Below are 25,312 nucleotides of genomic sequence, written 5' to 3'. Positions count from 1 at the left end.
TTACAGAGAAATTATATCAGTATCTGTACAGTGATAGACAGTAAAATGGTCTAGAATAGCTGAAGTATTTCTGTTTAAGAAAATACAGATTTACTGGAAAGTGACTGCCTTTTTTTCCTACTTCGAGTAAAGACAGAGATTTGTAAACTGTGCTTGACAAGCCTGAAACTTACAACCATCCTAAACAATCAATGCATTTACATGTACCTATTTGCCTTTTTGAAACATCCAGGCCATAAGAAACTTTGACATCGCTAAAACAACAAAGACTACGTGTGAAACAAGGCAGTACTAGTATTGCCTTGCCTTTCAGCATTCATCTAAATCCCTCTTGATATAAGCCCTTTTAGAGTCCTTCACAGTGACACACAGCTGTGATCCAAACCACAAAGGTTTATATCAAGCTAATAACTTTGTCTATCCCAAGTCCTCCTCTTTTGCTGTGTAACAGGCTATAGTTTGGGGGCAGTTACCTATGTCAGTCATTAGCAGGTATATGAAGGAAAAAAAAAAAAAAATCCTCTACTTTGCAAAGCTTTTCCTCTTTGTGAGATCTTATGGCCCTGTGCAAGCAGCAATCTCCTGTTCTTTTGAGGTATCTTTACGGAGACTCCTGAGAAGATTTCCCCTGGATAAGAAGGATTTGAGGGACTGTAAGTCAGATGCACACTCCTGAGCCCTTCCTGTCACCAGGGATCTGGGTGAAGCAGCATTATCTCTTCTCAAGACTGTTTTGAAAGGGAAATCCACAGTGCCTTCTCTAGAGCAGTTAGCAGCTCCATCTCTGAGGCATCCCATTAGAGGTAAGAATGACAGCTTCTGTTTCCCATGCTTTAAAAAGTGTTCCCTAATCAAACACACAGTGCAGGTACACAACAACGACTTTCCTAGATATTCTTACCATATTTGACACCTCCTTATTTTATTCCAAGCCTCTAGCTAATTTGTCATTTCTGAACAGGAAGCGTTCAGTGTCAAAAATATGAGGCTTGCAAAGGTAAACCCAAGCACCATAGCTATTTCTGAAGCATTTGGCTGAACAAATGGCAATAGGAAAAGTATTTTCAATGGAAATATGCCTTCTCTCTGTGACACCAAATCAACAGGAACTGTCTTTATAGCAAATTACAAGACATACATTGTTAGGCATCACAGCAATTCTTAATGGGATTCAAGTAGTGTTAAAGCTCGTGTAGAGTCCTTCCTCATGAAAGGAGGTATTAAATGAAGAATTCAATATTCTGTGAGAAATAAAGACACTGAGATGGTCATTTAAGTACCTGATGGAAGAGTTCCAGTGCAAACATAAGGTTATATGTCAGCAAGTGCTGCAGGGACCTTGTGCCTCTGGAGCTAATGGCTGGGTCATCTGGAGCACAAGAGCAGCCTGGCAGAGGTTGGGCCTTCTGGGGAGAGCAGTCAAGAAACTACTGGTCGATGCCCCTCAGGGGCTGCAATCCGCCTGTCCTAACTGCAAGCATTTCATGAAGAAATTCCTATGAAGGATGAGTTTAGCATAAAACAAGACATGTCTTTAAGGAAACTCTTACTGAAAATCAGAAAATTGCATGGAAAAAAAAGCTGAAATCTTATAAGAGACAGTAGAAAATAAGGACTAGTGCTAAGAACAGTGATTCTATCATAACAACCTTCTCTGTGTATTGCTTACCACAGCAGGGAATGACAGAAAAAGACTCCCAGAAAGAAAAGGAAGTGTCCTCTAATAAGTACATAATTTGCCTAATGGTGAGCAGCTTTACATATATATAGTTATACAGATATATATTTTTTTTGAAAAAATAATTTCACAGAAGTGGGAGAAATATAGGTCAATTCATTAGCTCAAGTTTCAGCTTTTGGGGACTTTCCTTGCCTCAGTTGGTACCTTCTTTGCTGAAGTTAAAATGGAATTTTGCCCACATAAACAGACTTCAGTAATAATTCTCGAGAAAGAGACCAGATGATCAGCTGTGAGCAACCCAAAATATCCTGCTCCTTCATTAGACAAAGAAGTTCCTAGGACAGCACCACTCTTCTCCCGCCTCCTTCCCACCAGGAGAAATGCCTGCACAGAAGCAGGGACACCAGTCAGGTGTGAGGCAGCTCTGCAGCAATGGGACAGCACTGGATGTGCCTCATCGAGCCCTGGACTCAGCAACCATTGCCTATAGGGAAGGCAAAGCCCACTAAAGCTTTTAGACAAAAGTCACATATTTTCCATTTCTTTTTAAGTCTTCTAAAATACAATGAAGATATCCACTTGTCAGATATCTTGATATCCACTTACATCAAAAGATTAAACAGTTCTCTGGAGATTATTTTAGTTAGGGGGTTCTCCCAAATATTTTCAAGATATGAAACAAATTGAACTATGGTGGGTAAAAAAAAGCAGCAGTTCTCTCTATGGACTGCCACTGCCCAAGCCTTATTAGCTAACCATAGTTTTCAGGCCAAAAATATTCTCTTACCACAAGAAGAATCTGCACTGACAGCAAGAGTTTCTTTGGATTTTATTTGGGAGAGTGGGTAGAGGTAACAGATAAGATCACTGTCACCAAAAATTACACATTCTGAAGAAGGAATTTAATTTTTTTTATAAAAAGCCTGTAACAAAAAAACTGCATTCTATTCAGCTTTCAAAAAAAAAAAAATCCAAAAAACACAGGGGTGAAATAAAGGATTTTTCCAACTGCTATTTCAAATCTCATGGCGTGAATTTTTAAAAAACAGTTAGGAATTAATTTTGTTTGCATTTTGTGTTTTACATTTTCTCAGAAGGATGATAAAGGAGCAAAGTTGCCTACATGTCTTTTCAAAGCAATGTTCTCATATTTTGCTGCTGAAAGTGCTTAAAAACTAATGATGGATCTCTAATTCACTGTGAAATACATTCTGTGCTACATGTAGCCATTTTTGCGTATTTAAAAATTATAGGCTCAGAACTCTTATCGTCTGTATGTTTTGTACTATCCAGTAACGGCAGCTACAGCTCTGCCATATCTCTTGCCATATCCATTTCTAGATTCACTTTGTGAAGCTACAGTAAATTAGTAAATGCAGTGTGGCTTTTGAAGTAGGCCGTTTCTCTTGTTGCAGTTTAAGGATACTTCCAAGAAGGATACCAAGCTCTATTTGCATGGCTGGCACCAAGTTCTGAAAGGCCCTTCTAGGGAATTGTCTGTTTTCATTTTCCCATCGTCCATACTTGGTTAGCTCTTGCTCACTTCTATGTAATAACCAGCTATGAGCTTACAAAAACATCTGATACTGATCGTAAATCTGCAAACAGACTCTTCTTGAAGGAGCTAGATACTCTCAAACCCAAAACAAGGCTTTAAGAACTGTCAACTCCACAGACCAGGCCCTTTAAAGCCTCTTTTTAGGAATTATTTGCCAATCACTAGTAAAACAGGCAATGAATTTTTAAAGCTATATTTTCTATAACTTTTACAGTCGGACTTAATACCTACTTCAGTTACCATAACAAGTGTTGCAACAGATGCTTTCGGGTTTAATGAAGACAGTCAAGCAGATTTATTGCCTATTTCTTCCAGAAACGACTGAATAATTTTCAACAAATAACTTCCTCCAGTATAGTCTTTATTTTTGTACCTATATTGAATAGCATATATCAGACTGGAGTTCTTTCTCTAAGAAATTAATCACTTCAAGTCTTTGCAGATCAGTCAAGTCAGATGCAACTCACGACTTCGCTGGAAGCAGTCACTCCAGTGATGCAGTCCTGTTTGACTTTCCCTAGCCCATCACCTGTGAAAAGATCACCTGTATATGTGCTAGAGGGGTAAAACTGAGAACATTCAGCATTCCTTCAATTCCGTTCATGGTGCAGCTTTGTCTTTGCAATTATTTTTCCATTGGCTGTACCTTTTGAAAACAGGGACTCAGTTCGCACACAGGCAAAGCAGACAATGTTATCATATGGACAGTTAAGCAGAGACAGCTCACGTCATCTCAGCAGTTTAGACAGAATTGAATTCTGATGCCATAAGGATAAGAGGTTGTTTCTGGCCAAGTCCGAGCTGTTTCTGCCGTACGAAAGAAATGTGAAGGAACAAACCATAGGTGAAGTCCCAGTGGTGCACTCAGGCGAGCAGAGCGTATTATTCCTGATGTCAGGTAAGAGAGAATGGAAAATATGAGAAGGGGTGCTCCTTCCCGCCCCCAGCAACTGCGGCCTTTCCCAAATTCCAGCCCTTCTCATGGGGCAGCAGCAACAGTTGGCAAGCCTCACAGTTCAGCCAAATTCATCACTAGAACTAAAGCTTGATGCTGCGCTTGCAGGCACTTGTCCCAGAGCTGCCTCCTTTGCACGTGCCTTGAGCCATCCTGCCTTTAAGCCCATGCATGTGGGATGTTTCTCCCATGTGCAGGGTCTGCCTGTGGAAGGATCAAGTATCATATTTCAGAAATACCTGCGAAACATTTCAAGTGACTGCAATAAGCATAAGCAACATACCAATTTAATTGCTTTGTTATAGAAGACGCCCACCCATTGAGGCTGAAGAGCCAAGCTAACTTGGAAGGAAAGAGGAAAAGAAATGCATCCCAAAGCAGATTCTCATGTGTGTGCCAAGCTCTGCTGCACGTGGCAGGATAGAGGAGATAAAGGTTGCATCCTGTACTTATAGGTATGCCTAGGACAGGATCTGGTTCATTTTCACAGTACTTACACTGTATTGCTCACAAGCCAGGTCTAAATGCACGTGAGCCTGGAAAGCTTTTCTATGCACAAATTCTCAGCCTGTTTGTAAAAAAGAACTGTCATTTGCACTATTTAAATCAGAGCTGCCATGAGGTTATGTATGGCCTAGAACACTAGTGTGTCTGAGGATCAAGCCAGGCAAAAGTTCACATGGTTATTGATGGTTATAAGGTTATGCTTTCAGATCCCTGTCATCTGAAGAAAGAAAGTGGGTTGTCGTCCTCACACTAGACTTCTATGAGTTGAACAACGCTACAGAAGTATTTAATAAATTGAATAAATTAGAGCAGTAAATCATTACTGCATACAGTGATTTCTTGGAGAGATTTATTCATATTTCTAAAAAAAAAAAAAAGTTAAGTTCCTCAAAACCCTCACATAAATTTTCCTTTCTATTTTTTATTGTAAGTAAATGGCCTGAGTTTTTACAAAATCATCGAATAGCTACTGTGTGCTATTAATGGCAACAAACATACTTAACTTCAGAAGTTCACATGCAATATACAGAAGGAAGAACTTCCAAGGAATTTGCTGCAATCAGTTCAAATAAGGCAGACGGGTAGGAATACACAGCTCCTACGATTCAGAGAGTTAGTGCCAATACAGACTACGATATTAGATGTAATCAGCGACACTGTTGTACAAGAGAGGTCCCATTGTAGCGCGCTGCATTAACAGCAGCAAAACCCTTGAGAATTTTCCAGGCCTTGTCAACCCCGACTGCTTTGATGAATGGTATAAACAGAAGATGAAATAATCACTCACTAGTTTACAAGCACTGAAGTACAGCTATTAAAGATTTCTGGTCTGCATTATGACAGTAGAACAGTCATGCTTGGCAAACAGGCCAATATCTAAGCTTATGGTTGTCAGACATCCCAAATTCCCATGTTTCATTTTATATCTCTGAGGCTTAAACCTCCAGAGACCTAGGGTGCTCCTCCTTCACATTGTATTTCCCTACAGAAAACAACGGAGATCAGCAAATTCAAGGGGGTTGCTCATCTGCTTGTCAGCAATTAGATAACAGCTTGTCATTCAAGAATGTCAGTCAGTTTTTCTATTCTTTGTAGTTGGTTAATGATAAGACAAACCCTCAGTATTTAAAATAAAGATTTAACAGACCATTTTAAGGAAACTAAGCAGCACGAAGTTAAGGACTGAGCATGCTTATGCTCCGCGTCTGGGGGACAAAGCTGGAAGGATCATCTGGGTCAGTGACTGCAATTCTCTGCAATCACAGGAAAATACAATCAAGGGGTCAAGAACACACTGGTCCCATGAACACCAAGGATTATTTCCTAAATTTTATACCACTGGTTTCAACTTGTGCTTCACAGACCAATCTAGGCAACTGGAAAAAAAAAAAAAAAAAGTCTGTTTTCAGAAGATTTAAATTATCACCCCTCCAGGAACTTTTCCAGAGGTACAGAAATTTAAAAAAACTTGAAAATACCTGCCCCGGAGCCATCCCAAAATCTACAGTAAGAGGCCAGAGGCCAGAACTACAATGCGACTCAAGAGGAGAGCAAGCCGTCATGCTGGTCCAAACAATATCAAGAAATGTTATGTCAAACCCTAAGAAATGGATCACAACCCACACAACACAAAGAGTAATAAAGAAATAAGTAGCACGTCCCCACTTATGTCACCAGGGAGAAAAATTCCTCCACGGTCTAGTTTAATCCATTTCTGGTTTAAGCAAATGCAGTTTAGGACTAACAGAATTAATCAATAGATGTACCAGCCTAATACACCAAACATCCCATCACTTTCCTTTGGCCAGTTTGGTGCTTTGGGTGATCAAAGGATCACAGTGAAGAGAAGGGAGGGAAGGAAATAAGGGATGAAGGAAAAGACTACCATACACCTTAAACTATGTTTCAAGAGCCAGATCCCTTTTGGGGCCCCATAGACAGGTCAGAAGGGGCATGAAGTATGTGGTAACACTACATGAGCACTGGGAAGAGGAACTCCAATCACAAGGACACCTACAGAGGTCACAAAGATAAAGTTTTGTCCTCATGATTCTGCTATACAGAGCAGAGCTTGGCAAGCACATGAGAAACTGCATTGGGGACCCCATTTCTTTTCAGCTAGAAATTCTCATTCACCAGCAACCAGAGTTAGAGTCAAACTTCCACAATTTAAAACTTAATCCAGGACTAGCATCCATAAAATCAATTGACCTTTCTCTGTATCAAGATAACTAATACTCTCAACAAGCTTACCTCCTATATTAATATTTTTCTATAGAAAAAGAGATAAAATAAGTTTCTTGTAAAATCTCATCAGAGAGAGAATATAATTACGGGGAGAATGGAATAATTCTTTTTTAAGCCAATATATCCATCTTGAGACAACCTTCAATATACTTTAGAACATTTCAAGCAATTTTATCAGCATTTAGGAAGGAAGAAGAACGCCTTGAGGCCAGCCTTGTCAGCAAATATTTCCCATCTTCAGCTTAACTCTCAATATTATTCCAGATGAATGCATCGCAGGCACACTTTTTTAAAGCACTATGAACACTCTATTACATTGATGGCGACACTTTTCCCATGTGAGCCATTATTTGCAAATATGGACACCCTGGAAAAAAGGTAACTGTTAATCGTTTGGAAAGAACACAGACACACTTCACACTAACAACCTCTCATTAAGAAACTCAAAGGACATTTTTTGAAGTTAGATTTATGAGACCAAGACCAAAATACATCTGGATTTGTCTCTATGGTTTCATGAAGATAATGACTTTGTCATATCTGTTAGAAAACTTCTGGTCAAAAGCTAAAATAATTTGAAGTAATTTTTTTTTTAAACATCCATATAACATCCCCAGAAATATTAAAAAAAAAAAATAAAAGAGTTGCAAAATTCACATATAAACAGACCTTTTTTCAGAAGGGATTTCATTTTCCCTCATGCATGCTTATTTGAGCTTTAGACAACCTTCCTCAGCTGGTTTGTATTTTATCAACTGTATCATAAGTTTTTCTATCAATTCTCAAGCTGTTTATCAACATTGTAGTAACCTGCTAAATCTTGAAGATCCCACTTGAAATTCTAAGCTTCCAAGTGCATTTTCCAAAGGCCCTATGGCTATTTCCCAGTTAATATAATAATCTGACAAGCTATTTGCAAGTCATACGTTCAAAGTAACCCTGAAGAGATAGAGACATATTTTTAACAGACAGAACTCTCTATATCCATATATTTATTTGCATTTCCTAAGAACAATACACCTCACCAACAAAGTAGCGGGGAACAGATTTAAACGGCAAATTGACAAAAGCCTTCATCTTGCCTTAAGGCACTTTCCAGGGGCACTGGAGCCAACAGAGTCTTTCCAGCTGTCACTAAGCTATTCTACATTCAAAGAAACTCCTCCTATTTCTTCTTCAACCTCACAGAGAACAATCTTACCTTATTAGTTCACCGCATTGTCCCAGGAAGTGAACTAAGCAATGCAGGTTCACGCCTTTTTCTGCCTTGATTATCTTGAGACTGAGTTTAACTTGAATTTAACCAGGTAAAGTGTTGTGTGCATGTATGATACGTATTTTTCTCTAGGGCCTTGTACAGTGGTTCTCTGGTCTCATGCACTGCATTTTACAGTGTACAAATTTTACAGTTAACTTACACTCCAAGCACAGGTTTTGTACAGAGGTAAACTACACCCTTGGGCAACTACCAGTGCTATTTCTGAAAAAAACAGCCCCCCCCGACCCCAACCCCCCAAAAAAACCAACCAAACAAAAAAACAACAACATTTTAAGGCACATTTTCTCTTTTTACAAACATGAGAGAGACCCCAAATAACCTATTTCCCTACCAATTACCCCATGTAACACCTTATTTATTTATTTTTGGGGAAAATAAATTTCAGAGCCAAAATATCACACACATTCTGCTCCAAACCTTCCTCTTATAGCTTCCTTTCAGACATGTGCCATTTCCACTGAGTCAACACAACCATTTATAAATTTTTGGAGCAAGAGACCAGCAGCAATAAAAGACCAGTTAGCAAGATTAGCAAAATCCAGTTCAGAGCCCAAGTGCCACCATGAGTGCAGAACATGAACTCCCATCTTTGATCAACAAACTATTTCTTGCATACCCATCAGGTGCTTTTCTGCAAGTTGAGCCACCTAAAGGACAATGTCTCTTTAAAGATAATTAGCACAAGAAAGAAAATAAAAAGGCATTAAAATCATGACAACTGATAATTTATGTTTTAGTTCATGGACTTATTATGAAGTATTTTTTGACAAAATTACTATTTTAGTCTGAATGCGCTTAACTGCCAGCGTTGCCAGAGTGCCCTATAGCAAATATAACTGACCACTGTTGTAATTTCTTTTTCACATTCCTGGTATTTTGCCATTCTTCAGAGCTACCGTGATGCTCTCAAGGAGCACCTCTGGCTTCTTGTTCATGTGTGTTCTCCATTTCCTTATGATGTCAGAGACACACAGCTTTAAAGGTTAAAATCTAAAATAAAATAAAAAAGAGAGGAAGATTACCCGTCACATCAGTGAAAGCAGGATGAGAGACTTAACTCTGTAATACAAACCGCAGGCTCACTGCAGCAGGTAACCATCTGTGTGAAACTTAAAGGTTTCCCCTGGTGGGCACTGAAGGGCGATAAGTCTCCCAGAGACACACATTTCATCTCCTTAATGCAGTTCTGCTTCTTTTAATGTAAATGGAAAAGACAAAACCTTAGTTTTCTCATGTAGATATAGTAACCATTTACAAACCTTAGAATACACTCTGAGAAACATCTTTATACTGCTGCCAACAGATGTTGTCATCATGATGATTAAAATGCAATGGAAATAGAATAATCCAGCAAATCACAAAAAGCATGTTCATAAAATATATTGCATCAAGCAGTGGCACGGAAGAGGGAAGTATGGGGGGAGCACCATGCTACTAAACAAGAGAAGGCAGGTAAAAAAGACATCAGAATTTGTAGAAATATTTTATATTTCTAAAACTCACTAGGAAGTAGAATGATGAATCTGCTGTCCATATAAAATGGGGTATGGTTAGAAGTGAGCAGGTGGCTCTGAAAAGGACAACGACAGACAGAAAAGTGTATGTTTCACCAGCTAGATGCCTTTGAGAAACTGGAGTTTTGGTGAAGATCCCAGGCATAACGATACCGGCTACAACTATGTGGTCTCTGACTTGGCAATAAGATACTAAGAATAAACCAAAATGAAAGCAGAAGGAAGCCCTTCCTGAGCGAAGTATTAGGTTACTGCAAAAGAATCTAATGAAAGACAGCAAAAATGCCTTTTGAGAACTAGGATTGCAGATTTGATTCAAAAAGAATCAGGCATCTGAATTGCCCAGATGACTCTGAGTTTTAGCTGACGTTATGCTTTATTTTTAAGCAAGTGTGTAAAAGCAGAGAAGAAACACCATGGTCACAAAAATGTAAACTGCCCTCAACAAATGACAAGGCATTAAGCCTTTAGAAACCCATTCGTGAACCAATTTTGCCATACGAGTGCCACTGCCATGGGCAGAGAAGGGAGGGAAAGATGACTCCAGCCACCTGCTTTAAGGCGGCTGGTTGTAACAACGCTTGACAACAGCACTTCTGCTTGCCTGCACAGCTCACTGTGAGCACCCATCCAGAGGCAAGGCAAGACCCCACTGGCTCCCAAAGCATTGCAACATATTTAAAGGGTGAGCTAACTCATGGCTAAGGATACTGCTTGTCTAGTGCCTTGCTGCAAGACCTTCCTCCCAAGGGTTCCCTAAGAATTACCACACACAGTCCATCATCTGCCTTACAATTTGTTGGCTTTTCTTTAAAGAAAAAAAAAAGAAGAAGAAAAAAAAAAAAACTAGGCAGTGCTGAAACGTGAAATTACTTTTCATGTAGACTATACAACGCTTTAATCCAGATATAGGCACTCTCATTTCAAGCTGCCCTGGACAAACGACTTTCTACAAGCAGAGGATCAGTCAGCCTCAACTTCTGCTAGACCATATCTTTCCCATCTTGTCCTGTGAGCACACTTTGGAAATGCCTTTTCTTCTCTGGGGAAGGGAATGCCTGCCACGGGTTGATTATTTGCAGACAGATTACTTGCTACCACTGTGACACTCCTGCCCTTCTCCAGACTCTTTAAAAATCCAGACCCATACTGTGCAAGCAACTCTCTCAGACCAGAGGAAGCACAGGCATTTTTTGTTTCTGTTTGGGTCACTAAGTCCTACCTGTATCAAAACACTGTTACTTCCACAGTAACTGAAGTACTTGAGGACAAAAGCAAGCTCAAAGAAAATTTTCAGTAAAAATAAACTTAAAGCAGATAATTGAGTTGTTCTCTTTCATTTTTTGTGCACTTCAACATCCTAGCCCTCTGTGTTTTGACCCTTGCAGACATCACATCCTAAGTTCCTTTTCTCTGAGCCTCTCAGATAACTATTCTCATTCAAAAAATATCCTCGAGTAGGATAGAAAATGGACAAACATCAGTCCTTTAGATTAAAATGCAGCCAATATTCCACACAAGAAAAATATTCAATTTATACCAGAGTTTTCCTTGGAGTTCCAAAGCATATTTTTAAATAAACGTAAAATTAAGTCAAAGGTTTGGAAACACACAGAAAAGACACTGAGAGGCTCCGTCTCCCATAAAACAACTGCTCCTTCTGCCATTCCAAGTTTTACCTTTATCCAGAAGCAGAGAGGTTAAGAAAACAAAGGGCTATGGAAATCCTGCTCTAGATCATTACATAGTTTCACCACCGAAAGTATTACCAAGCAGCAAACAATTGGTATTTCCTAAATATCCAGTAATGGTATAAAACAGTCATCTACATGCTGACAAAGACAATTCTCAGTAACTGTACAAACATTTGCTTATATGGAAAATCCTTTTATTCACTTTCTAAACAAGAACAAACCAGATTGTCAATGAGATTTTGAGGATATTGAAAGTATTGCATCAGCAATGCTACTAGTTAAAATCTCAAAGACTCAGATAAGTAAGTTAAAAAGCAGAGGATTAAATGACTGGACTGAGACACAGGATACATAATGGGAGCTTGGACCCACTGGGAGTTTTTTGGTTTGAGCTTATTGTATTTTTGAAGAGAGAAATTCATTTCTTGGATATTATTCCATTGAATATAATAAAAAAAAAAATTGTTTTCTTACTGTCCTTTTACTCCCTCTATGAAACGTTGCTAAGGGAATGGTTCTCAGTAAGGTCAAGCAGTAGAAACCCTGCTGTGTGTTTTAATGCAGCCAAACACCACTTGAAATTAATGCCTCTTGGTTCTTTTTACCTTTAAGCACTGGCTGTTAGTGCTTTCCAGTATTAATTCTTACTGCATATCTGAATATAAATATGACGGGCCAAAGGAAACAAATGGACAGGCACCAAGATGCTACAACAGGGTTGAAGGAATGGAACTTCACAGAAGCAGGGCTAGTACAGACACCCTCTTTCTGATAAGACAAACCTTTCAGGCTATAAAATGCACTCCAGACCCACAAACCCGAACGCAGTTTCAAGCACAGCAATCAGGTCTCCAAATTATAATTAAATGCAAGCTATTAGGAAAACATAAAAGAAGCCTTTTAAACATATTTCTCATTTCAGATATTTATTGCCTTAAAGTTATGTAAATGAAAGGAATCTTGGCATATTAGCATATCATTATTATCTGCCTTTGAAATGATTACAGATCTACATATGATATAAAATTAGGTTCTCAAAATGTTCCATGCTATTTAACAGTCTCACTTCAATTTTCTCATGTACAAGAACCCTAATAACCAAACAGCTACACTAAGGATCAGCATTAGCTGCCCCCTTTCCTCAGTGAAGAGTGAAATGGAAAGGATTATCAGGATGGCACCTAGGTTTCAAGTTCAGAGCTGATACATTTTTCTGTAAGGTAGTCTGGATAACTTGTATGTGCCCTGTGCATAAAAAGGTTTCATTCCTTGGTCTGAAACTTGGCCTCTTTCAACAGATCTCCAAATGTAAAGAACCACACAACATTTCTGTATGTAAGGAAAATCACTGCAAATTCTATTACATGAAAAAAAACCCTGTCAAAATGCAACACAACATTTAAGCTGTCTTTCAAAATCATCAACTCAAACATCTGTAAATTATGAAAAAATCTCTTACAAGAAAAGCAATAGCTCAGTGGGCCATTTCCATTCTAACAGGGCACTTTCAGATAAACAAAAACATCTGTTAAAAAAAAAAGTTTAATTTCTTATAAGACTCACACAGCAGTATGATTCCAACAACACATTCTAAGTAAATTTTTTCTGAGGGGCAAATTGAAAAAACACCTCTAAGCATGAGATGACAGAGACAAATAAAGACACAGCAGGAATTCCCATCAGAGGGAATTTATTATGAATAAAAGTATGAAAAACATTTTGATCTTTGCCTAAAAAACGAATAAGAGTTTGACTGTGGTTCCTCTGAAATGGCAAAAAGTTAAATCTGAAGTAACTGTTACTGAAATAACACTCCTAGTGTGATAATGTCTTTGTAACTTTTTGTTTTGTTTTGTTTCCTTCCAGTAGGTTTTGGTTTTGTTTCCTTCCAGTAAATAATTATGGTAAGCCATGAACAGTTTTATAAACATGATGATATCCCCTCTGTTCAATATACAGTTTTAACTTCTTTCACTGTATGGCTCAGCCATAGCATGATAAATCACATCAAAACATTAAATTCATCTCATTCTGCAAGTATGAAAATGTAATTTAAAATGTAATACTTAGACAGTCAATCCTCTAATCATCTGTAGCTGGAAGATTCTGAAAACAGAAAGGCTCAAGGCATATTCCCTGCTGGACATATTACAGAGTAAAGTCTAGCAATTAAATTATTTGTACGGGGTATAAAGGCCTGCATGTATATGTATATGCACATATAGAGATTGTATTTCACAATTTAGGACCATTTTCTTTAGCCATAACTAGATCAGGCTGGGGCGGTTTTGTATACTCATTTCACATTTACAGATCCTCCTCCACAGTAATGACTGAGAAAAGCTGCCATAGACAAACAAAGCAGTCAGAAAATTATTTTCTTCAAGAAAAAAAATAATAAAAGGAGAAACAGAAAGAAAATCTATAACCCTGAAACACATTAGCTAATATTTTTATGAACAGTGCTTATTTCTGATATTTCTTTTGGGATAATTTCTAGCATGCTAGTTAATGATGTAGCATATTTTCTATAATGGAATCCTAGAATAAGAAACCCAACTGCAGCTCCTTGATAAATGAGCAGGATCGGCAGCAGGATCAGTGGGGAAGACTATTAGGTACTGAAAAAGAATTGTAGCCTACCCTGCAGCTGCTCTTGTGTGTGAGACCCTTAAAATAGATGGGTGACCCACACCCAACATGGAAATAAAGGTATTAGCAAGTCTGCATATTAGAAGAGAGAGAAGGAATGAGCTTAACCTGTTACACAGATGGAGGGAGTGAAAAAAATCTTTCAGACAAAATACAAACCTTTTAGCTGCAAAGCACGAAATTAACAGGGGATTCCCTATCAACCCACAGCAGCCAGGGGCTGAGACATGTCCTGTGGCAGGCTGAGCACCCCACCTCCCCATCACCAGCCTCCACCATGCTGGGGTAGGACTCCATGCTCCAAACAGGTCCCATCCATGCTGTCCATATTTCCACAAAAAAAAACCAAAACAACCCACCTTCCTACTAAGATGGGAGCCCACAGCAGCACCTCCTTCTTCCCCCGACTCCTCACTGCCTGCTGCACCTTGATGGATGGCACTGTCTGCAGCTCACTCCCAGGGCAGCTCAGCCCCAGCCTGAAATTATGGGAGCCTCTTGCAAACGCAGGGAATGTGGCTGGGATGGAACTAACCCCAGAACAGCCTGGGAAAATTCCCAAGCTATCCCAGGGATGCATTTCAGAGGGACTGCCTCCGGAAAGTACCAAATATTTTGCACCTGCAGTTAAACTGTGACCAGAACCCAAATGGCTGTGGCTACAAAGCAACAACTCACCAGTGGAATGAAATAACAAAACAAGCCATGTTTGCCCCCAGTCTGTAACCTGCCTTCAACCTCAGCACCAAAGGGACTCCTCTATGGGCTACTGACTCCTTTCCTTTGACTGAAGACATCTGCAGGGATGTCCCTGCTTTCAGCATAACAAAAATCACAAGAACGGGAAGAAAACAGCAACGCATTTGTTGTTTTCTTCAGCTCTGGTTTATAATACGCTGAGCCACGCAACTATACAGCATAAAAACACAAGCACGATGAGATGACAATGTCACAGATGTCTTCACTGTGGCAGTCCTTAGCAAGTCTTGGTCTGGTCTCAGGGGGAACAAGGAGGTAAAACTGTTAAGCACATTCACCCCACTGAGTAACAGCTTTTAACTGCATCAGACTAGTAGAAAAAACATGTAGTTGCACAGCAAGACCTCTCTGACCATGGGAGGGAACCCCTATCTACACTCTTTCTGGCTGTTTTTTAAAAATGTGTTGAAAGCTCAGATTAAAACTAGGAAAAAAAACAAATAATAAAAACTATGTAACAATATGTTCTTCCTGGAGAGCTCAGAGTTCACCTGTCAAAAACTTCCAACAAGACCCCATATTCTGATGAACACAGTGTGAAATCTGTGTTCAGGCAAGCTGCAGAAGAAGAGCAGATAGAGGTAAAGTTATGTGACAATGAAAGACTCAAGAGAAACCACTGGAGAAAAATTAATTGATGCTTTATTGATATACACCAATCCTTTGCCATTCTGGCAGATGAGAATTTTTTATTTTTTGTGTTTTACATTAAAAATCTAGGCACAGTCTGATTTCTAGGTAGGCACCAAATTTCCCAATCCAAAGCAGCCAAATCAATAAAGCTTTGTTTTAAAAAACCCTGATAATCTGTATATGCAGTATTTTATGGATTTTTTTCTTTTTTCTTTTTTTTTTGTTTGTTTGGTTGGTTGCATTTGTTATACTTCTCTTTCCTTTCTTTCTAACTCTCTCATTCTGGTATTAAAATATCCTAACTCTAAAAACAACCACCTCCACTTCTAGGGCATGTGAAAGTACAACTCAACAAAGCAAAACGCCTTAATCCCAATTTACACAAACACATATTTGACGAAGCTTTAAATGGTGCTGGATCTGGGCTTACCCAATAGCAAGGGAAGGGTTATTACCATGACCCAGGGGTATCTTTTCACGGTTGTTGTTAGGTCTTTGTCTTCTATATTTAGTAGCCACCTAAGTTTCAATTCTTCCAACAGAGAAAACTGTCCTATACCTGAAGCCTGCATTTTGCCAAAACCAAGACGCAGCTTCTGGCCCACCTGTGGGTTTCTAGTCAGGGACACTTGCATTATCTTGAAACAGAGTCCCAGGTTTGCAAAAAGAGCTATGTATAAAAATCCCAAGACACATGCATACACACAAGTATACAGTCACTCCGCTCCTCCACAACTCCCTGCCACTGGACAATGCACATACAACAAGTATAGCTCTTCTTGGGATTTTTGCCAGGCAAATAAATGCCAGAATAGCAATAGAGCCATTGAGTTTCATTCTCCAGGTCTGTATTTCATCTTAGTTACCTATACATTGATTAGCTTATACCTTCTCCACAAATAAAACTGTTAGAAAGCAGCTATGGTAGTAACTTGAAATACATGTGCTGAGCCAAGGTAGTTCAAGAACTATGCCAAGTATGTACCGTTACCAAGTCCCACGGACTATGACAAGAGATCAGATTCACTCAGTGGTAAACAGCACAGACATCCAAAAAATCAGCAGCTCTGAGCTGCCCTGAAACCACAGCAGCATACATGGGACTGACAATAAACCCATTTATGGAACACCATTCTTGCTCTCAAATCACATTCTGATTTTCCAAATTTGTTCTGGTTTCCAGAGCTGACAGCATTTTAACATCAACAACCACACATGCAAGGCTGCTCAAATTAGAAACAATTCATTTGAAATTGCTATGCAGAGAGAACAGCAAGTTTCAGCTCCAGGAAAGCTCCATAGATGTGCGACCATCATTCACTGAGAGACAGGGCACTGAAGTTTTACAGTTTCCAAGTAACAACTACCTCCTTTGGATCCCTTCTCCAAAGAGCATTACAAAAGTAAAGTATTAGCTTTCCTATGCCCCAGTTTTGACCTATGGCTAACTATTCTCCCTCCAAACGCAATATTTTTAAAACTTACACTTAGTTTTGTTTGGTTTTTAGTTTAAACGTGCCATTGTGTTTTCAAGCCCAGCTGGAAACTTTTTTGCCACCCATATGTCATACACCAAGTCCCTTCTCAATACCAATGGCAGGCTCAAAAATCCCAATTTGAACCGAAAGCTTTAAAGCATTTCTCGTACCTTTGAGCTTGAATCACAAAAAGGTTACCACAGTACTAGTTTAAATACACACCACACACAAGCCTGTGCTTATTATCTCAATCACTTAAAAGAAACTGAGCACATAGCTCTTTTGGAAGCAAGGATATAATTTAACATCATGTTTGCGATTTGAGCTCATTTCCTTAAAATGATGTGAAAAGAACAATGATTTCCCATGTATATTTTCTCCCATGATAGTCAGTGAAAAAACAATTTTTCCCTCAAGTAACAGCCACATACATAAAAGCAATATTCTACAAAATGTGACGACTGCTTGCAAGCACAAACAGACAACAAAGTCCTATTTTATGCATACACCGGGGTCTGTTTATTCTTTACTGTTACATCCCTTGCCACTGGAATTCCTTCCACCCACTTGCCATACTTTCTTATAGGATATGAGTTTGATGAAATCAAAACAATCTCTTTGCTTATCAGCACAATAGGATCTTATTTCTGCAACGTATATTAAAAATTAAAGACAAAGATGGAACACTATTTACACTTTTTGTTAATTACTATTCTCTGGCACCTGCCACAACCATTAACACAAGCATTCACCAAGTCTTTGAAGGAAAAGGATCTCTGAATTTTATTTGGCTATTTCAGTCAGCAGAACCATGCCCTTCTCTCTCTAAAGCAAAGTCCCTAAAGCTTTTCTCCAAAATCTGATGACGCTTCTCAGCATCTTCCAGCATTGAAAACTACTCCATTTATGAAAGGCAGGGCATCTTCTGTTTGGCCTTTAGTTCTGCAAATGCACTGCTCCTGCTGAGAAAACCCTGCAGTTACTACTCTTCCATGCTTCCTACCCATGCAAAAGTTCTCAAACTGCACAATAAATGCCAGGTCAAAAGCACGTTATAAGCTATCTCCATTAGTAATTAAAGTCTTGTTGCTGTGTAATAGACCTTGTTACATGTAGGGACGACTTTCCATAATTTTATCAGCACAGTATCATTGAAATGAAGGTCCTTGCTTGCAGCACTCTTTAAAAAGGACTTAAGGAATAACTTACAATGTCATCTCACAAGACTGTGCAAAAGATGCTTCAAATAAAGCCAATATTTGTGATTGGTTTGACTGTGTGAACTATTCTGGCAGTAGTATCATAATGTTCTAATTTTATTGCAGATTGGTTTTTACTGTAAAAAGTTCCATCGCTATGAAGCTAATGCTTGCAACATTGATTTCCATGGCGCTGCTTAGAAAGACGCTGCAGAAGAATAATGTTGGTGTCAGGGCATTTTACGTAGCAGCAGCAAGATTCTGTGAGCAGTCTGGGCAGTGGATTTGCTCCAGGTTATTTTGACTACTATATGCAATATTCTACCAAAATGAGCAGGACATCTGTATGGTGAAATACAATGAGATTTTGAAGAGTCAGAATGACACCAAGTAACACCGGGCAAAGAGACACTGCTCAGTAAGAATAGCCCAGCAACTTGTACGTCCCGTGGATCATTCTGTCAGCATGTCGTATAACAGTTTCAAAAGAAGGAAATTAAATCTTAAATAAAAAAAGACCTGACCTGAACCAACAAAACAAACCAGGAAATTGAGCAAAGTCTGATGCTCTTCTCTTAGCTCTCACTCTGTGGCAAGGTTTTACTGGCAGATAGGATCATTTTGCAGTCCTCGCAAAAGAAGACGCATTGATATGCTTTAATGAAGTAGTGACAGAACAATTTCTCTTTGCAATTGTGAATATTCATCAACTACTTCCTTAATTCTCCAGCATGGGATCAGTTCATCAAAGAGCAATTCTAGTTGCAATGGACACATGAACCCTGAAAGAGCATCTTAGAAGGGAGAGGAAGAAACATCTTTATTTACATATATTCAGGTAGCACAAAGATTCTGTATCAAAAAGATTAAAAATCTGACCAGAGTCTTTTCTGTTTCTTTAGCATGGATTTTCAGCAGAGATATTTTGGGTTCATAGTAGTCTTCATAAATGCAAACTAATGTCCAAGGTTAGCAATTAAACCAATTTAAAGAAAAAATCCTACTAGGTCAGGAAGAATCCTTCAGTTGATTGTGCTTTTCTGCTTTCAACAAAACTGAGCAAAGGGACTCTGTCCACAAGACTGTCAGTTCAGATCCCAGGGCATTCAGAATAGTTTCATAAAGTTTTACTTCTGAGAAGAGACATTGTTGAAGGCAATTGTTCAGCCAGCCAACTGCTGTCACTTCCATGAATATGAATTAGCTCCAATATAGGACACTGAGCTTTTGCAAATGTAAGAAGATCCAATTGTTCAGAGTTAATCTTTGCCAATAAATCAACCCGCCATTATTTAGAGATTTTTATTTTCCTCTGGTGTCTGACTATGTGGGTGGAGTTTTAACATCCCTTTCTTCCCATTTTCATAAATATTTTTTCATACTGCCTTGCTAAACTTTCAGAGCAGCAGGAGGAATCCTATTGTTAATGGGATCAGGCCATTGAAAAGGTATATATTGTTGTTTCTCCTAAATGTGCATGATATTAACTAGCACCTACTCTGAGGAAAAAAGACAGCAGAAGAAATTGTTCAGAGTTCATGAAAATTAACATTTGGTGTAATTTTGTAGCCATAATTTGCATGTACACAACTTAGACATAAATACATATGGATTAATGCAAATTTTCATACAGGGAAAGATTCACTCTGTGCTCTGTAAAACTAAGGGTAAGGCTGGTGATGAATCATTTTTTTAAAATATTCTAGTCTGGGTATAAAAATAGCTCTCAGTTTCTAGAATAATTACTACTGAAAAACACAGCTTCTGAAATAACCTAGGCCGTAATTAACCTTGGCTTCATTAAATCCCAAATAATATCTTTTTAAAGTCTTATTTGTAAAGGCAAGATGATTAATTTAAACGTTTCCCTTTGCAAAAGATCTAATTGCAATGATTTACCTACATAGCTACTTGTCAGATCTTGTAAACTCTGGGAAGGTTTTCAGCCGGCGACTCGGCTACCTTGCCCTCTTCCCCGCCCCCCGGGAGGGAGCTCCTCTCCCACGGTGGGCCGCGCTGTCGCCGAGCCATGGGGGGGCGCGGGGGCAGGTGCGCAAGTAGAGCTGCCGGCTTGTGCCCCGCCACCTACGGCAGCCCCTCCCGCAAGCGTCGAGTCCTCCTGCCCGGCCCCTCGGCCCCGCACGAACCCCCACCCTGGGAGAGACCCCCTTGTCTGCCCTGCCCCGCCGCGTCCTGCTGGGGGACGGGGACGGCGGTGGGGCCTGGCCTTCCCTCCGCAGCGGCGGAGAGAGGGGGGCGCTTGCAGACCTAGGAGCGACCTGGAAGCCCCCCTGCCCCTCCGGCTCTCCCGCGGCTGGCACCCCCAGCCCGGGCCGCCCTGTGCAGCGCGGCTGGGCACGGGTGGGCTGGGCACGGCGCCGCAGCCGCCGCACCGCGCCGTCCCTCCCCTTTCCTTGTAAGACAGCGCCAACCCCCGACCGAAGAAAAGTTTCCAGCCGAGCGCCAGGACAGGTCCGGGCTGACACCGGCGCTGAAACCTCCTCCCCGTTAACGGGCCGGGGACCGTCCGCTCTCAGCCCCGTCCCGTCTCGGCGCCCAGCCCAGCCCAGCCCACCCGCGGGTGGCGCCCCGGGGCTCTCACCTTCCTGCACCGCATGGAAGGGGTTGTTGGCCTCTATGAGTTTGATGGAGTAAGTGATTTTCTCGCTCTGTAGGATGTCGTCATTGAGGTTCAGATCCGACACCGCCTGCTTGAACACCTCGTCGTCCTTGGCAGCATTGCCTTCGAAAATGGCACCTGCGGGGAGGAAGGCGGCAGAGGGTGAGAAGGGCTCGGCCCCGCTCCTCGCCGCCCCAGGAACAGCTCTCCCCCCTGGGCCATGCCGAAAGCCCGGGCCGGCCTCACCGGTGCCAGGCAGGGCAGCTCCGGGGGCATCGGGCTCCCGTGGGCCCGGGAGTCACACCGGGGTGAGGGACCCGCTTCGCCGGGGACGGAGAAGGGAGATGGTTTGGGAATTTGACCAACTTTTTGCTCTCTGCTTTGCCACTCCCGGGGTTGCTGCCTTTCGGGCAGCGGTTTTACTGGGGCTCACGTGCACACGTGAACGTGAAGCCAGGATTTGCATCCAGTAACCTGGAAGCTTTAATTTCACTGCCCTGTTTATGCAGTTAACGTGAAAACATCTGGCGATGTGCATTACATAAGATGCCCTCCCTACGGAGCGCCTGTGTGCCCGCACCAGGCTTACCGCCCTGCGCGGCGCTGGGAGATCTCCAGTGCTGGCAGCAAAACAAGCGGAAAAAAAAAAAAAAAAAAAAAAAAAAGGAGGGGAGAAAAACGTTATCCCCCAGCCTGGAAAAGTCCTGCTGATTCACACCGTGCGTGCCTGTGGCTGGAGCCCGTGTGAAGTCACAGCAGCTCTCCCCTCCTGCCCACCGGACCGCTATTTCTGCGAGGAGTTAACAAACACCTGAAGTTCGTGCGGGGAGAAGCCGAGGTGACATCGTCCACCCGCAGGAGAACAGGGGCCGAGAGGGAGAGCCACGGACGTTGTTTCGCCCCCCCCGGCCCGAGCACTTCCCGAAGGCGGCCCCCTCGCCTCCGTCTCCCCCCGCGGGGCTGGCCCCGGTGCCGCCGGTGTCTGCCCAGCCCTGGGGAGCGCCCCTGGGCCGGAGTTCCCCGCTGCGGTCAGGGCTGACCCCGTCTCCTTAATGGCTCCGCAATGCTGTCTGCCTTGGCTGCGCCCCCAAGGCTCCGGAGGCGAGCGGCGCCGACCGGAGCCTCCTCTGCCGCCCCCGGAGCCGCTGCTGCCGCCCCTTGCCGGGAAACTTGTTACAGGGCTGGTCCCCCGCTCCCCTTCCCCGCCCCGGGTCGACATGGGACTTTCTCCCCGTCTCCGTGGAGCCTCCCCTCGCCAGGATCGCTCCCGCCCCGGCCCCCTCCTTTTTTTTGATCTCCCATCCTCCCCAAAAGGCTGGTGGGAATTACGGCTTTTCATTTCCCGGCCGTACTCCCGTCTCCTCCTCTGTCATCCTCCACAAGTGATTCTCTCCCTCCTCTCCGCCCCTAAACATCCTCATTTTCGTTCCTGCTGGTACCTTTCAACACCAGCCAAAAGGTGACTGCAGAGCCTCGCTTTTGCTTGCCAGGCTTCCCGTGGACATCACCATGCCTTCCTCCCAGAAGCCATAAAAGTTCACATCAGCCTTTCCTTTGCCTCTTATTCATCCCTCTTTTCCTCCCACTGCCGATCCAGCCTTCCTGCTGCCCAGGGGTTTTAATGAGATCTTACTCAAACCACAACAGTTGCGCGTATAGACACACACACACACACAGAGCCACTGCAAATCTCGTCTTTCTAACCCTTTCCCGGCCAAGTTCTCCTCCCCGCATTCCGGCTGGGCTGACACCTGCTACGACAGGGGATGGAAAACAGGGGATTATCTCCCCGAAAGTTTTCCCTACGAGCACGTTCAGATTATGCCTCTCTCCTACTCGGGTTTTGGGGGCGGTTGTTTGTTTTCGGTGTCGAGGAGGCGGGAGGGGGGAGAAGAAAGCCTTTCCACGCAAACAGGTCCAAGCACAGGCTCCCCAGCCACATGGGAGACCGCAGCGGCGCGTCCCCCCGCCTTGTCCCCGCTCCCGTCCCCGCAGCCCGGCCCGGCCCGGCGCACAGCCGGCATTTCGCCCCTAACTTTACAGTCGGGGGGGCGAGGGGGGGGATTCATCTGCCTTTTTCCCTTCCCACCTCCTGTCTCTCCGCGGAGTTAGGTTCAACCGCCGCCTGTGGTATTACCGCGGTTAAGCGAGACGCTCCCTTCATTTATTTATTTATCTACCGCGTCCCTCTCCAACCCCCCCGCTCCTTCTCTTACCAATGTGGATGATGGAGTCCGCCCGCACCGAAACGCACTGAAATATCCAGGGGAAAAGCCAGAGCATCAACACTTCCATTTCCAGCCTCTCGCACAGCACATCAGCCCGGGTTTGGTGGAGAGACAGACAGGGGAAAAGAAGAAAAAAGGCGCAAGGGCAGGTGGAGGGAGGCAGCGGGCGCCGGGGGGAGATGCCCAGACGCCCCCCCTTAGAAAAAAAATAATATCCCAAATTCCCCCAGCACCCCAAGAATTTTCCGAGATTGAGTAAAATGGGTGATGGGGAGAGGAGGAGAAAGAAAAAAAAAAAAAAAGCCGGGGCTCAAAAAGCACGGCGGTAGATCCCGGGTTGGCAGGCGGCGCGGCGGAGCCTCCAGCGCTCGGTGTGTGCCGGGGCGCCGGCAGACCGCGAACTGCGGAGCGGCCCCCCCGCCGCCGCCGCCGCCGCCGCCCGCCCCCCGCGCCACGTGACTGCGGAGCCTCGGCGCTCGGTGCCGCCGGGGCACGGCGCGGTGGCGGGGCGCGGGCAGTGGGGCGCCCGGGCGGCACGGAGGGGAGTTTGCAGCTCCGCCGGGAAGTGGGATGGCTGTGCGAGAACAGGGAAAATAATTGCAATTAAATATATAGAGATATATAAAAATTCATATTATATATATGTATAACGTGTGTATGTCTCCCACGGGGAGAGGGGTAGGGGGCCGATGCTCCAAGCGCAGGGAGCCGTGGAGAGGGCGAGGGGAGGCGGCCCCGCAGCTCCTCGGTTGCTGGGCGCAGGCTCCCTCGCGGGGCTGCAGCCCCCGCCCGGAGGGCTCCCGGCGCCCCCGCATTGCGCGGCCTCCCGCAGCCCCGGCGCGGTTCGGCCCGGCACTACGCGGCGCGGCGGGACGCCCCCGGAGGTAAGGGCGGCGGGGAGGCGGGGGGGAGGGGGGACGCGGGGCTGCGCCCGCTGCCGCTCGCCCAACTTCGGCGACGGGGGGCGGCGCAGGGGCACCTCGCCGAGGTGGTGGTGGGGTGAGGGGTGCCCCTTCCTCCTTCCACACGCTCGGGCCCGGGACGTGATCCGCGTCTGACAAGCGAAATGGAAATGCGAGGTTTTTACCCCCGCGGTGGGGGCGAGGGGGTGGGGGAGAAAAGCCGTTACAGCAAAACCGTTTCTTGTTTTGTTTTGTTCTAGCTTTCAATGAAATCTAATTCATAAATTGGACATGCTCAGGCTCAGAAGACTAATTCATCCCCTAAAACAAACGCATCAGTGATTGCAGGCACCCAAACGTGACAAGCGTCTCAATACGCCAAGGATCCAGAGAAAACAAATTCATTCAGGAGCCCGAAACGTAATTAAAACTACTGCCAAGAAAATGAGTCGAGAGCAGGATGTTACCAAGATTATTAAGTTGCCGTGGGGCTGAGGCACGGACCGCTATAGCGATACATACAGCTACTGTCAGCGTTTGGGTAACAGGAGACAGAGCCGTTCCTGGAGGTCGCCGTCTTTTAAGCGCAAGTCTCGGAGCGCGGTGGCCGGATCCTGCTCCCGGCGAGGCAGCGCCAGAGCTCAGGGACTCGGTGGGGAAGGGTCGGGCCAGCGCCTGCTGTTCAGACCCCCGGGGGTCTGAGCACTGAGGGGCGAAGGGCCTCTTGCCCCTGTCGTGACACCCGCACTGCCACGTAAACTCTGCATACTTTTTATAACCATCACCTGTACACGCACTACTCAGTTCTCCAGATACTTGGCACCGCTCGTGCGCACGAGAGATTGCTGCAATGTATTTATTTAATATAGAAAACGGGTTTTTTCATGCAGAGCACAGTACGGCAAAACCCGCTTAATGCTAAGGAGTAGGAAATATAGATAAGCTTTACAGCGGCCGGGGAGGCAGAAGGGGGAGGGAACACAGTAGAGATGGAGCAGAGTGAAAGGGAAGGAAGTCAAAATGGAAATGATATGAACAAGAATCCCCGTTGATCCACATGCGTCAACAGCCTCCTATTCAGCGGCAGTTACAAGCACAGCTTCTCAACAGGGAAAAGCAGGGGGTAAATAAAACAAGACATTCTTTTTAAAAATAAATCACTCGTTAACTACTCTTACTTACAGTCCTTGTCTTAAATACGCAGTTTCACACTGATCAATGCAGAATGATGTATACTACATGCTGTATTTCATGTAATAAAAACACTTAATCCAGATAATTGGCTTCTGGGACAAAGATCAATAGAAATGTTCCTTATTTGACTACGTTAGCGAGTCAAAATTAATTCTAATTTACATTTGCTTCAAATCAATATGCATTTAGTGACTTACACAGGCTCTTTAAAA

The 25,312-nt window shown here is 43.2% G+C and overlaps 1 protein-coding gene across 3 annotated transcripts in view; it reads right to left on the bottom strand.

The window, feature by feature from the left end:
* GRID1 (glutamate ionotropic receptor delta type subunit 1) overlaps positions 1-23,071 on the bottom strand; it is a 540,304-nt gene extending 517,233 nt beyond the window's left edge. For all 3 annotated transcript variants that reach the window (XM_074154637.1, XM_074154638.1, XM_074154640.1), the window contains exons 1-2: positions 22,993-23,071; positions 20,759-20,914 (exon numbers count right to left, since the gene is read on the bottom strand). In XM_074154637.1, the coding sequence (XP_074010738.1) occupies positions 20,759-20,914; positions 22,993-23,071 (235 nt within the window). The remainder of the gene's footprint in view (positions 1-20,758; positions 20,915-22,992) is intronic.
* Positions 23,072-25,312: the final 2,241 nt, after the last annotated feature.

This window comes from Numenius arquata, chromosome 10 (assembly GCF_964106895.1).
Source record: "Numenius arquata chromosome 10, bNumArq3.hap1.1, whole genome shotgun sequence".
Taxonomy (NCBI): Eukaryota; Metazoa; Chordata; class Aves; order Charadriiformes; family Scolopacidae; genus Numenius; species Numenius arquata.
The sequence above is the reverse complement of the archived record's forward strand: the minus strand, read 5'-3'. Positions and strand labels throughout refer to the sequence as shown.